This window comes from Colias eurytheme, chromosome 24 (genome assembly GCF_061535395.1).
Source record: "Colias eurytheme isolate Ceu_HAF_F1 chromosome 24, ilColEury1 Martin Lab GWU primary, whole genome shotgun sequence".
Taxonomy (NCBI): domain Eukaryota; kingdom Metazoa; phylum Arthropoda; class Insecta; order Lepidoptera; family Pieridae; genus Colias; species Colias eurytheme.
Genome location: NC_143003.1, coordinates 198,254 through 213,603, shown reverse-complemented (window position 1 = coordinate 213,603; position 15,350 = coordinate 198,254). Strand labels below are relative to the sequence as shown.

General features: G+C 34.6%; 1 protein-coding gene across 1 annotated transcript in view; it reads right to left on the bottom strand.

The window, feature by feature from the left end:
- Nucleotides 1–4,641: 4,641 nt before the first annotated feature.
- The window catches only part of LOC149897833 (uncharacterized), a 48,685-nt gene continuing 37,976 nt past the window's right edge, over nucleotides 4,642–15,350 (bottom strand). Inside the window, exons 8-14 of the mRNA XM_090115898.1 lie at nucleotides 14,956–15,053; nucleotides 14,270–14,403; nucleotides 13,638–13,753; nucleotides 7,801–7,880; nucleotides 7,373–7,558; nucleotides 6,603–6,827; nucleotides 4,642–5,134 (exon numbers count right to left, since the gene is read on the bottom strand). Of these exons, the coding sequence (XP_089972024.1) occupies nucleotides 4,982–5,134; nucleotides 6,603–6,827; nucleotides 7,373–7,558; nucleotides 7,801–7,880; nucleotides 13,638–13,753; nucleotides 14,270–14,403; nucleotides 14,956–15,053 (992 nt within the window). The 3' untranslated portion in view covers nucleotides 4,642–4,981. The remainder of the gene's footprint in view (nucleotides 5,135–6,602; nucleotides 6,828–7,372; nucleotides 7,559–7,800; nucleotides 7,881–13,637; nucleotides 13,754–14,269; nucleotides 14,404–14,955; nucleotides 15,054–15,350) is intronic.

Genomic DNA, 15,350 nt, shown 5'->3' with positions numbered 1-15,350 from the left:
TTTATTAGGGTTCCGTAGCCAAAATGGCAAAAACGGAACCCTTATAGTTTCGTCATGTCCGTCTGTCCGTCTGTCCGTCTGTCCGTCTGTCACAGCCGATTTACTCGGAAACTATAAGTACTACAGTGATGAAATTTGATGGGAATATGTGTTGTATGAACCGCTACAAAAATATGACACTAAATAGTAAAAAAAAGAATTGGGGGTGGGGCCCCCCATACATGTAACTGAGGGATGAAATTTTTTTTTTCGATGTACATACCCGTGTGGGGTATCAATGGAAAGGTCTTTTAAAATGATATAAAGTTTTCTAAAAAACATTTTTCTTAAAGTGAACGGTTTTTGAGATATCAGCTCTCAAAGTCGTAAAAAGTATGTCCCCCCCCCTCTATTTTTATAACTACGGGGTATAAAATTCTAAAAAAAATAGAGGTGATGCATGCTAATTAACTCTTTCAACGATTTTTGGTTTGATCAAAGTATCTCTTATAGTTTTTGAGATAGGTTGATTTAACTGTAATTTATTATATTTGCTGCTACGGAACCCTTTGTGCGCGAGCCCGACTCGCACTTGGCCGGTTTTATTTTTTGTATGTTTGTGTTTTATAGCTTTCAGATTATATAAGTGTTATTGATATGATTGAATAGCTGTACTGGTCGCATAAAATAAAGTTTGAATTTTTGGTTACAAAATCTAGTTAGATATGTAAGCTCGATTAGTTTGCAGCATATATTCCAGTTTTTATGTAAAATCACAAATTAACAAACAGTAATTTAATACAAAATTAGCTAATACTAGTCTAACATTGCTAATTTAGTACCAACATTTTTGAATTTTTTAAGACAACACTTTTGAATGTCAATGCTTCGTGCAATCGGTGCTGTTTTGTGTTGTGTTAGTATTTATAATATAAAAGTAACTATCGCTTTCTAAACTAATACCAAATACACGCTAATTTAGTCGCAAAATAGAGATTTGATACAAATTTTGTTTAGTCTATGTGCATTTTTAATAATTTTATTCATAAATGCAGTATGGAATGATGCTTTTAAGCAACTTGTTAATTTTATGTTTTAACTAGATTTGTTATTTTATAGCTCACAATAACAACGCATATGATATGACATACAATATATGTCACAGAATGATAATTGAGTGGTTGTTATAAATGTTGTAATTTAGTACATAATCATGTCTCGTGACGGTTATCTGTGAAGACTTTCAATAAACAATATTTATATTTGTAATTGAAAAGTATATTAGTACCAAACTAGCTATAAATAACGATTAATGCCTAAAATATAAATAGTGAAAAATATTATAAATTTTATATCTAATCCAAAGTCCCTTATAAATTCTAAACGATATCATTTATATTGGCCGTTAACTTTAGCCAAATCTTTGCTCAAAATAGTATCATAAATTGTAAGTTAATTTAATATCATAGCTGAATAGACGTACGTATTTGCTTTGACCGCACTGTACGTTTGAAGTTAGCTATATAATGAGATTGTTGTTGTTATTATAGGCTCTCTGTACATTATATTGTTGTATAACCAATGTGACGTGGACCCATTGTAATTGTGCAAATCGAAAGGCCTTACGTATAAAGCGCGGGAGAGTCCGGGCGTGGAGCTTGTATAGTGACGTCGAAGTAACCCGGAGACTGCCTTGTTGGACTTGATCCAAAATTTTGGTATAATATAAAAAAGCAAAATATATGTGTTTTTATTACGATTATATGTTTTATTTCATTGAACCTCTACAATAATTGTACGTAAATTTAATTCGAAGGTAACGTATAGCAAAATAAATATATCTGTTTGCCACACAGTTTGCTATCTATAAAAGGTATAAATCACCGGTTTCGATACCCGATATTGAGTAATATAATGTATTTCTGGACATCAGTAACTATGTAAAACATTGATAATCCTTTCTTAGTAAATATAATAATTATTATTCAAAAATCAGTGTAAACGCAAAACGCAATTGCAAAAACTGGAAAATATCTACGAAACGAGATACTTACTGTAAATGTGTCACATATAACTAATATACACATTTTTAGGGTTCCGTAGCCAAAATGGCAAAAACGGAACCCTTATAGTTTCGTCATGTCCGTCTGTCCGTCTGTCCGTCTGTCCGTCTGTCACAGCCGATTTACTCGGAAACTATAAGTACTACAGTGATGAAATTTGATGGGAATATGTGTTGTATGAACCGCTACAAAAATATGACACTAAATAGTAAAAAAAAGAATTGGGGGTGGGGCCCCCCATACATGTAACTGAGGGATGAAATTTTTTTTTTCGATGTACATACCCGTGTGGGGTATCAATGGAAAGGTCTTTTAAAATGATATAAAGTTTTCTAAAAAACATTTTTCTTAAAGTGAACGGTTTTTGAGATATCAGCTCTCAAAGTCGTAAAAAGTATGTCCCCCCCCCTCTATTTTTATAACTACGGGGTATAAAATTCTAAAAAAAATAGAGGTGATGCATGCTAATTAACTCTTTCAACGATTTTTGGTTTGATCAAAGTATCTCTTATAGTTTTTGAGATAGGTTGATTTAACTGTAATTTATTATATTTGCTGCTACGGAACCCTTTGTGCGCGAGCCCGACTCGCACTTGGCCGGTTTTTTTAATTATTATATACTGCACCGATCTATAATCTACATATTATGTAGTAACTAGTAATTATGGGGGAAGGTTTTTATTTTGCAGTATGTGTATCAAACGAACTCAAAAACTTCTAGAACGATTTCAATATTTTTTTCGCTTATACCATAGAATATATATCTCTAACGCGACCTTATACTACTACATTATAATATTGTCACTGAGCAACATAGCTAATTTAGAAAAAAAATAGCGATCCCTAAGAGTTTTGTCTCTCCCATCAATTTGTATGGGGAGTTGCGTCGCTACGTGCGCGCACTTTCATACTAGCCCATAGGTGGCACAGAGCAAGTAATATAGGTGGGAGAGACAAAATAGTTGCGGAGACAAAGTTGCTCGTGCGCGCTAGCTCTTAGTGAGGATAAGGGCGGCGAACCCACAAACTTACTTTCAACGCACGCACAATGGAAAGTTTTGACGATAGAACAGAAAACTTTTAATGCTCACCAACAAAAATATGTTACAATATTACATCTTAATATCTGCAAAGAAACCTCATTGACTAACTGTGGACTGACTATTGTAGGTTGGTCCGTATTGAAATGCCGATGAAAATCAGACCATAATCACAGTTAATACATTAGCTAATACTATATTTCCTTATTTTTACATACCTACTAAAATCATTTCGCTTTCCGAGCGGAGCCAGTATGAGCTTTTCTTAGGAGCTTTTATAACTACTTAAAATTCAAATAAAAAATTAATAATATGTTGTACATATGTACTTCAAGTAAAGATTACAGTCCTATCTGAATTAATCAAAATAAATATTAATAAATATCTCAAAAGATGGCATTTTTTATTCCTACTTCGTTAGTTCTTACTACTGAGAGCTTATCTTCATCATGAAGCGGGGCTCGATAGCGTATTTTTACTGTTAGATGTACATAATGGCATAAAGTTTATTTATTTCACCTGCACTTTTATGTAACCGACTCCTTAGACTCGAATTTGACCCACTTTAAACGGACAGATTAAATTCAATTTGTTAACATATCAAGGGATCGCGATCGGTGACAATACAATGTTTTGACTATATTAGATAATTTAATGTTACGGCCACAGACATGTATGTTACGGCAATAATACAGATCCCTACTGTACGTCCCTTTGCTCTTTTTTGTAACTCAAAATAAATATAGTTTTTATGGATGCAGGCGGGATCACGGGTGGTCGAGGCGTTGACCCGGTAAGAAAAAACAGACGCGGATTTGAATCCATCTTTGTGATCGAAATTTTCAAATCGGCTGCCTTTATGTACCCAAAAAAGAATTTCACAATTCACAGGTAAGCTTGACCTCTCTGAGTTAAAAGGAATAAAAAGGAGATTGAAGGCTTGACTTTCTATTGAATATTTTTAGGTTTGTATAGAAAAATAAAACACAAGTTTCTAGTTAATTAGAGTTTATTAATAATAAAAATATCTTTACACAGAGACAAGACGTTCACAATAACTTAACAATAATGGCACGGTTAGTTTAATGCAAATATCTTTTTATTAAAATTATTTTTTTCTCTTTCATAAAATAAATAGACACGCCCGCTAAATGGCGCTGAATTAAAATTTACATTGAGATTCTTTATTAATATTCCAATAAACATACAAATTGACATACGTTAATTATAGTTATTTTGGGATCAAATCCCGTTGTTACTTACATTATAATAATATATTTTAAAAGTTATACAAACTTAATTTGAAGAACAAAAGTTATATTATTTTATTTAAAAGTAATTTGAAGTTTCACATTCATACAAATTATGTAAATATATATTTTCTTGTAAAAACAGAAATAGTAGTTTACAAAGATCTATCAATTGTTTAATAAGAATAAATTGTAAAAGAGTCTGATTTCATACGAATACAAAAAAAATACATTTTCTTATTTACTTATTTTTTAACAACATTTTACAACCTTCGTTGATTTCAGAAAGATTATATAGTACAGTACCGAATTCTATTTTCTAAGTTAATGTTACACTAATGCCGTAATGCGACAGCAACATTATTATTTGAATATTCAAGAAGTCCATAATGAAACAGTCAATATTCAGTTTTCAACGCTTTTCTTCAGAGAGTTTTTAACGCGAGTAATTATACAAATTTAATCTTGTAATTTTTTATTATATTTTAATAAAAATTCGCTACAAATCTTCAACGTTTATCATTAGTGTAACATCAACATTACATCTTTAACATCAGACATCATATTATGATTGGTGTATCTTCCGTAACACGATGACGTCACCACACACCCTATGACGTCACTCCATGACGTCACACGCCACGTCTCTCTACAAAATAACGCAAGGCATGGCACAACAAAGCGGCAAACACACGGGAACTGCGGTTTTCCTCTCGCTGTGCTTTTCCTTAGAACGAGCTCCAGATTCGTATTCGTACATCGCGCGACCGGACGCATAGCTCCCGCCCCCGGCTTGCATCGCCTGTGGGAATTAAATATATTTTATATTTATTATTATGTATAGTAATATGTATTATTTACTAGCGGTTCGCCCCGACTTCGCCCGTGGTACATGTTTACTTTTTCTCTCCATAATTAAAAAACCATCCTAGTACTTCAAGGAATATTATACAAAAGGAATTAACGAAATCGGTTCAGCCGTTCTCTAGGTTTAGTTTACCCATTTAGCGATTCATTTTTATTATATGTATTAGCTATAGAAGATTATATTGTATAGAACAACCATGGGTTATAATAAATATGTATAGTGCATATACTGGCTTATGTTATGTTTATAAGTTTGAAATAAATAATTTTGAAATTTTAAAGTTTTTTTTTTATTTAACTCCATCCATCCTACTAATATTTTGAACTAGCTTTCCGCCCGCTGCTTCGCCCGCGTTTGCCAAGAAAAACCTGCATAGTTCTTGTTTCTTTGGGATTTCTGGGGTCAAAATTAGCCTATGTCTTATTCTGGGTCTTCAGCTACCTACATACCAAATTTCATTTTAATCAGTTAAGTAGTTTTTGCGATAAGAATTACAAACATCCGGATGGTTGTATGGATATCTAACCTCACAAACTTTCACGTTTATAATAATTAGTAGGGTGTAAAAGTTTGTGTTATGTATGGATGGTTGTTATTCTTTCACGCAAATACTACTGAACCGATTACAACGAAACTTGGCAAACACATATGAGATAGGATAGGTTTTATCCTGGAAATCTCACAGGAATGGGCACTATGCGGGTTTTTCTTTGAAAGCGCTGGCAGGAAGCTAGTATTCCTATATAGCAAAAAACTTTTTTAATACTGATTTTTCTATTAAGACAACTGAAATATTGCTAATACGTATGGAATGCGATGTTTTTTGTGTATGCAAAAACATAAATATAAAACATTTGTGCGTGAAAAATCGCCTTCAACAATGTTTTTTGTCGATTTCCTATGTGTTTTTAAATACAACGAACAATTAATCTATTTATCTATAACAAGCTGTGCCCCGCGGTTTTACCCGCATTGCTCAGCTCCTGTTTGTCTTAGAGACTTAGAGTGATGATGAGTGCCTATAGCCTTCCTCGATGAATGGGCTATCTAACACCGAAATAATTTTTCAAATCGGACCAGTAGTTCCCGAGATTAGCGCGTTCAAACAAACTCCTCAGCTATATAAAATTAGTATAGATTAGTTGATTTTTGCGTGCAAAATCGCCTTCAACAATGTTTTTTGAACGTTTTTTATCTATTTTCTAATTCGATTGATGTTTTTAATTATTTTATAATATACAGGGTGTCCCACTGTTGGTATACTAAGCTCAAAGGGGGTTATAGTTTTGCATACGTCGAGTACGCAATATATATGTATAGTACACTTGTATCTTTTGTTGTAAATTGTATCTAAATGTCATGGAATATAAGGGCTAAATAAATAAATAAATAGTATACTCACGCTAGCCTGATAGCCCGACTCCTTAGCGAAGGGCGTGTGCCCCGGGGGGTAGTACACAGCAGGCCCCGCGACGTTGCGGCTGCTGCCCACGGGCGGGGACTTCGCCCCCGGGGCCTCGCGCTTGTCCCGCGTGTCCCGGGAGTCCCGGGTGTCGCGGGACTCGCGGGTTTCCCGGGATATTTCCACTTTGCGCTGCGTGATGCCGTCCGGCTGGGTGGGGAAGCGCTGCAATTGGGCTCATATTATTGGTGCCATATGACATAAACCAGATAAATTGTTGCGGACTCGACTCGTTTTTCAAACTTAATATTAGTTATATTTTTGTAAAAATTTACAACAATTTACGTTGAATTTGATTTTATTTGTTGTTTGTGTTGTATTTATTTGGTTTTATGGCATTCAAATCCATACTAATATTATAAATGCGAAAGTAACTCTGTCTGTTACTCAATCACGCCTTAACTACTGAACCAATTTGCATGAAATTTGGTATAGAGATATTTTGATACCCGAGAAAGGACATAGGATAGGTTTTATCCCGGAAATCCTACAGGATCGGGTTTTTCTTTGAAAACGCTTATATTTATAAAGAATAGAATAAATTCGATCGCTCTGGCGGGTCACGGGTGGCTAAGTTGGTTGGCGTGAAGGGATGCAGATTGCAGGTTCGAGTCCCGCCTCGTGATCGAATTTTTTCTATTCTTTATAAATTTAATATAACAATTTATGTGTATAAAAATTGTAAATTTTCACTATTTCCATCAACTCACCGCCTCCGGAAAATCAGCCATCAGATCGTCCAACCTCTTGGGGGGTTGCTGCGTTGTGGAGGGGGTGGTGGGTCGGGGGAAGGGGGAGGGGGAGGTGCCCGGGTGGGGGGAGGGGGAGGGGGAGGGTGGGAAGCGGGAGTTGGCGCTCGAGTAGCTCGTCTCTGAGTACTTGTAGCTTGTTGGACCCTGGGGGAACAAATAGAATGATTAATTTATTTTAAAAAAGTAAAAAACAACGTGCCTATGTGCCGAGCACACATATCAGAAGTGAAACTTCTGTAGGCGCGGTGAGAAGTAAAAGTTCAAGGTAAGCAAAACCGTCACGTCATAGAGTAAGGTTACGATTTAGTTATCTTTGAATCTTGTCAAAGAAGTTTCACTTTTGACACGTGTGCTGGACACACGCTCTTTTTCAAAATGAAACTCACATGTGGGCCGTGTCCATTGAGCGGCTCAGGGTGCAGCAATTTCGGTTCAGCCGGTACGAAGGTGCGCTCGCTTGAGTGGTCTGAAACGAATAAATAAAAGTTTTATTTATTTATTTTTATTTATTTATTTACACTTTATTGTGCTGGCATACAAATTAATCCTTAAAATTAAAACTTAAAAACTAGTCCAGCACAGAAGGCGGCCTTATCACTTAAGAGTGATCTCTTCCAGGCAACCTACTGTGTGGAGTAATATTATGAAAGAGGGGGTAGGTAGGAAGTACAAAATATATATATAGCTATATATGTTCTATAATAAATACATACATATAAAATATTATATATATTACATATAATATAATATAATACACATTCAAATAATAAATATAATATAATAAATATAATATATATATACATAAACTCATACTGTAGTTTAGATAGAAAAAATAAAGTAAAACACAAATAAATAAATTAATTAATCTTACTAATCCGAGTTAAATGCCAAGTTCAAGTAGTGGTTTCGGACTTGTTTGGCAAAGGTGGACAGCGTTTGAGCTTGTCGGATGCTAACTGGCAGGGAGTTCCATAATCTGGTAGCCCTTACGGAAAAAGAGCCACCGTAGAACTGTGTGTGGTGCGGAGGCATAGATAGCACTAACCTGTCCACCGATCGCAGAGAATAGTTATCACAGTGCAGGAATTGGAACTGGTCTTTTAGGTAAGAAGGAGTTTTGGGATTGAAGAGGATTCGATACAGGAGTTGCAGGTAATGAACATTCCGGCGAAGGCGGATCGGGAGCCACTTGAGCTTCTTACGAAAATGAGAAACGTGGTCATATTTACGGAGACCGTAAACAAACCGAATACAATAGTTCTGAAGTCGCTCAAGTTTATCCAATTGCTCAGATGTTAAGTCTAGAAAGCAAGCATCAGCGTAGTCAAGAATAGGAAGGAGAAGGGACTGTGCTAACATAATTTTGGTCGGTATGGGTAAAAAGTTACGGAGGCGTCGTAAGGAGTTAGATGCAGCGTATAATTTACGACTGATATGCTGGAGATGCTGCGACCAAGAAAGCGTTTGGTCCATAATTACACCTAAATTCTTTACTTGATTGCTGAAAGGAATACCCTCGCACCCAATTTTAACACTCGGCAGAATTCCCCAGTCAATCTCTGATATAAGATACTGACTTCCAACAACAATCACTTGGCTTTTGGAAGGATTAATCTTAAGTCCAAATTCATCGCACCATTTTACTATTGTTGCAAGTTCAGCGTTAATCTATACATATAATAAAATCGTAGGAAAGTCAAAACTGTACATTGAATATTTTTTTAAAAGAATACATAATCCATGATCTATAATCGATACAGAAGCCAAAAACATAGTTTTTAGAATTTTTGTCTGTTTGTCTGTTTGTCGGTTTGTCTGTTTGTCTGTTTGTCTGTATGTTTGTCCAGGCTAATCTCAGAAAGTACTGCACGGATTTACTTCAAATTTTGCATGAATATTACTAACAGGTCGGGTCAGGCTGTTATATACATATTATCATGCTATCACCTGCGGGGGAGGAGCTGTGAACCTTTATTCTTCTTACGTATTCTCTGTACTACGACAGCGTACAATATAAAGACTCATGTTTAAATGTTGTTTTTGAGTAAGCCATGCTATTGTCTACCTTTACACTATAAAAACTACATCATTTAAGTAATTTTGGCAGAGAAACAGTATAATGAATCTTAGTAGTATAAAGACAAATTTAAAACAGCGCCATCTATGAGATTTCATTAAAATTAAATCAATTTACATAATATTAACGCTCATTGGAAATTCATAATTTAAATATTATGAATTATGATGTTGGTGAGGTTGTTTTTTTTTTTTAAAGTTAAATAAATAATTCATATCTTCCCAGAGTCCATTTCAGGTGCGCTTATATTTCATGTGAATATACTAAATTTTTATAAGTGAGGGTAGATGTTTATTATTTGATGTCAAACAAGACACCATTACAGTTATATAGGTAATAGACGCAGTATTTGTATTCTCTTTGGGTAATAGTAGATAACAGTGATTGTGTTCATTGGTTACATTTTTAAAAATCTTCGGCTTTTTTTTAATTTTCGCCTTCTTGCGTTCCCACAAAAGGTAAGTTGTAGCTTTTATATAGTTAGACTCATGTTTTTAATTAGTTAAAGTTATGACAAAATAAGAAAATGATGAAATTTTATTTTTATGTATAACTTTTACAAGACGCAAGATTTTATACGCCCAAAGAAGGTCACTTTAGTTCTTGATAAAACTTTATTTGTTAGTAGCTTTTTAATAAAATTAGGTACTTATCTTTTGATTTTTTTTTTATTTACAGATTCAATGTTCATAAAAATTGACGATTTGCGTGAGGATGTAGTGGAAATTAGTAACCTTGCGCGTGTTCAATCAATACATATAATAAAATTCTAGAAAAGTGATGTCTGTACAATAAAAATACATATGTAAAAAAAATAGCAGGGGTTATTATTAAATCGATCCCAAACCCAAAACTGTAGTTATAAATTTTTTTGTCTGTTTGTCTGTATGTTTGTGCACGCTAATCTCAGAAACGGCTTATCCGATTTAGATGCGATTTATTATTATTTATTAATATATTGTGGTAATCTTCATTTAACATTTAGTGTTTATTTCATGTTAATCGGTTCGTAAATAAAAAAGTTATGACCATTTAAATATTCACGGCGAACATTTGCTAAGGCATTCTATTGTACACTATACAGTGTACGATAAAACGTAAGTTATCTGTTATACGCTACAGTTTTTCCTTATAAATGTCCAGGTGATCATATCGAAAGTCCCCAAGGGTGGGGGGGTAAGCTGAGGTAGTAGGGGGGGAAGGGGTCAAATTAGAATTATGCTTACTTCTAGGTAAATTTTATACATAAAATGTCCTTTAAATTATGTCGTATTATATTTTTAACCCCCGACGCAAAAAGATGGGTGATAAGTGTTTGACCGCTATGTGTGTCTGTTTGTGCCACTGTAGCTCGCTAACAGGTAATACGAATTAGATGCGTGTTAGGCAGCATATTTTCCGACGCTGGTTCTTAGATAAAGTGTATCAAAATCGGTTCATCCATTTATTATACCTAGGTATATAGGGGTAAAAGTGGGAATGTGGGAAAAAATATTAGTTATATTTTTATCCAATTCAGTTTATCCATTTATTAGATTACAGCGGTAAAAGTGGGAATGAACAATAATCGAATGTGATCAAATAATATACTCAAGCGGCATATCAAAATGTAAAAGAGCAACGTGTTTTATCGAAATCGGTTCATCCGTTTATTACATTTAGGGGTGACAGTGGTTAGATAAATAAACCAAAGGGAGCATCAAACGACAGGATATGACGTGTACATAATACATATAGGTATAATTAGATAATATGGTTTACATCAAAATCGGTTCTGCCATTTACTAGGTGTGGAAAGAGAAGGGTTGAAAGTCTGTGAAAGAAGAGGGGGATATGGGAGCGGGAGGATAGCCACACCCTGGAAATTTTGAACTCTACTCAAAGCCACATAGGCCTGGCTCTTGGCAATTTTTTTTTCCTAAAGATACCACTTCTTTTGCCACTGTGATCCATTACAATTTGTGCACGGTTACGGCCCAACTTAAAAGATGTCAAGGAGCAACAAACTTATAGATATCAATATGATGTAGGAATGTAATATGGAGGTAGAGGTCAAAAACTCACTTGAAAATATCACATGAAAATAAGAAACCGAAGTTAAAAATTTAAAAATTAAAAAGAAAAACCCAACGCAACGAAGGAAAAGGAATAAATAATAATTTTACAAACTTCCCGACGATCTTTAAAATTAAGTACCATTATAAAAAAAATATAATTGTATATGATATGATAATGATGGTATGGCAGCCCCGATGACTTTTTTTTTTTAAAGTGAAACTTTTATTACATCGTCTCAAACTTTTTGGTCTGTGTAGCGCATGTCGCGTGACGGTCGGCTGCCGAGTAGGTATAAAGCAGTGTTCGGAACCGTACGATAATTATTATCGTACAAATACGATAATTTTGTGCCTAAGTTTCACTTTTACCGTGGTTTCATAAAACCACACAACATTTTTATTTTTATAAATATTTAAAATGGTATTTATTTTTAAAGATCTTCGGGAAGTTTGTAAAATTATTTATTCCTTTTTCTATGCACTTTTCTTCGTTGCGTTGGTTTTTTTTTAATTTAATTTTTATTGCACGGTCTAAACGGTTTAGTTACTACAGGCGTGAGACAGGAAAGATCTGAGCGCTGAGACAAACGTCAAAACGCAAAGGAATAGAATCCGCTATCGATACTAATTATTGTCATAAGCGTATGATGTTTTGCTAAGGATTTGTTCACCTTACTAACGACGACGACGACCACGAACAAAATTTTCATCCAGTCGTAATTTAACAAAATTGTGCTAAACACAATTAAAAATAAATTATTAAAATTTCCTGTCGTTCTGGTGATTGGAATTTTTATTTTTGAGATCAACGAATGAAAAAATAGATTTTTCGTAGAAACGGTGGCTCCTAGAAAACAATGTATTTGAAGTTTTTTATAGATAATTTTACCGTTTCTACGAAAAATCTATTTTTTCATTCATCGATCTCAAAAAAAAAAAATTCCAAGCACCAGAACGACAGGAAATTTTAATATTTTATTCTAATTGTGTTTTGCACAATTTTGTTAAATTGCGACTGGATGAAAATTTTGTTCGTGGTCGTCGTCGTCGTTGGTAGGGTGAACAAATCCTTAGCAAAACATCATACGCTTATGTCAATTAGTATCGATAGCGGATTCTATTCCTTTGTGTTTTGAAGTTTGTCTCGGCGCTCAGTTGCTGCATGATATATTGTCAAAAACATCCATACAAGGAAGGAAAAAAAATAAATTTGCTCCCTTCCCTTCTGGTGCCTAAAAATAATATGACATAATTTAAAATACATTTTACGTAGAAAATTAACTAGGCATTTATTTTTTATTTTTTAGCTCAGTTTAGTAATAAATTTTACTAACAGTTCTTTTAATTATTTATGGTAGTACGTGTTTATTCAATAAAAGTTAAGTAGTCACCTACTATGCAGTCACTATTCCACGCGGACGAAGTCGCGGGCACAGCTAGTAGTGTTAATAGAATCGGGTAGATTACTAGGTGTAGAGTGAAGGTAGATCTGTACGTCGTCAGCAAACATATGGTAGAGAGAAGTTATACGAGAGGAGAGATTATTTATGAAAATGGCGAATAGGAGAGGTGATAAGACGCCACCCTGAGGTACACCAGCGGGGACAGCACACCAAGAAGAATGTTTACCATCCAACAAGATACGCTGCCGCCGATCACCCAGGTAATTTTGAAACCATTCGAGTACTGTAGGGGAGAAGTTAATTAGGCGTAACAAACCCAGTAAAATATCATGATTAACAGTGTTGAATGCTGAGTTTTCTATACTAAACGAAAGTTTGGATGTTTGTGTCCTACTCAATCAAGGAAAAGCGACAATTTTGCAAAAAAGATATTTTATTTATCTTGACCCAGCGGATATTATATTAGGGATGTATTTAAACAAGAACAAGTGAAGGTTTATACAAAAACTAATTTTCTTCTCATTATCGTTATTTTGACTAAGTAAATAGGATTACATATTATGAAAAAATATGTCTACATTTTCGATACAAATATCTACGCAAATTCGAAATTTGAATTCATTTCTTATCCTAGTATATCCTAACTCAAATTCCTAATTCCAAGTGATCCCAATTGTAGTACACACCTGAAGTATGTGTCCGATACTCTCTGAGCGTGGTGTTGCAGTGTGTGCAGTACTGGCAGCCTGGAGCCGGTACTGCCTGGGGCTTCGGGAGTGTTGCCGTTGTGTGCGATGATGTGCTGCAATTGTATGTATTGGGTTATTTTAGGGGAAAATGTATGGAAACATTTACAAATGTCAGGTAATTAAAATTGAAAAAAAAAATCTTAAACGTCATAACCGCTTACTTATCTACGTTTATCAGTGACGTAGTGACGTAGTAGACGTAGTTAATTAATATGTATTGCTATTCTAATTGAAAAAAAACAAACAAACATCATCACTTATGCTTCACAGTGAAGTAGTGAAAATTTTTCACTAGATACTCAAACATGTTTTTACTAATTCACATTTCTACTAAAACGACTCCAAAATATCATCAACACTCACTTATGCTTTTCAGTGGTACAGTAACACGAACTTATACTTCAAAAACAAAAAATAAATAAATAAAAAATAACACTCATCACCACTCACTTAATCTCCCCTTTGATGCGTGTCGATAATCGATCAGTACCGACACGTGTACGTTCCACCAGTCACTTATACGTCCTATACACATTTATACTTCACAAAACAAACTCATCACCACTCACTTAATCTCCTCGGTGATGTGCTGGTGATCGGCCGGTATCGGCACGGTGGTGGGGTCCCGGTCTGCGGGCACTTCGTACGTGTAAGTCTTCACCGTGGTCGTCACTTTGTTCATCGGCGTGCTGGCGCGGGGCAGCTGGAATGGTGATGAATATTAGTGGTGATGATGTTTAACAAGCTTTTACTTTGGTTTGTGTGTGTGTGTGTAATCTTGCATTTTTGAGCCTTATTAAAAGATTGGATTACACTTTTTTACTTTCACAGGATTTCATAGCACAATAATATATGATGATGAAAATCTTTTGGTGTTCGAATACTTGGAATGTCATATTCAGCCATTTTAAAACGTGGAATAAAACTGAACACTTATGGGATAAAGCACTTAGAATTTAGATAGATAAATAATCTTGATCGTTGTTTCTAAATTTTGATGTTTTATTGTAACGTTTATAAATAGTTTTTGTATTATATAAACTATTTAAATGTCATATTTATTTTAAACTAGCGGTCCGCCCCGGCTTCGCCCGTGGTACATGTTTACGTTTTCTCTACATAAAAACCATCCTTGTACTTCAAGGAATATAATAAAAAAAGAATTATCGAAATCGGTTCAGCCGTTCTCGAGTTATGCGCTTACCAACACATTTTGCGATTCATTTTTATATACATATAAGATTTTGATACTCACAGTGCCAGTAGTGGACGTGTGGTGACAGTTATGACACACAGCGGGTGGGACCACCTGTGGGACCGCTGGCGATATCTGGGACGGTACCACGCGGGATTCTGGGGACAATACATTTTTTTGGAATTTTTTGAAATATAACAACGTGAATTATGAAAAACAGTTTTTTTGCTATTTTTTTATGAAATTAAGTCCATAAAAGTTGATGGTAACTGGTAAGAAACGTTGTTATTCTTTCTGTTGTTTTTCCTATAAAACTTCGTGTAAAACAGTAAAAAAAATTAGTTTAGTCTAACATACGTAGCTCGTAAAAGAAGTCTTCTTCTAGAAGCACTTTTGAATCGACATTACATATTTTTACATTTACCACCGATTTGAGATAACAATAGCACATACGT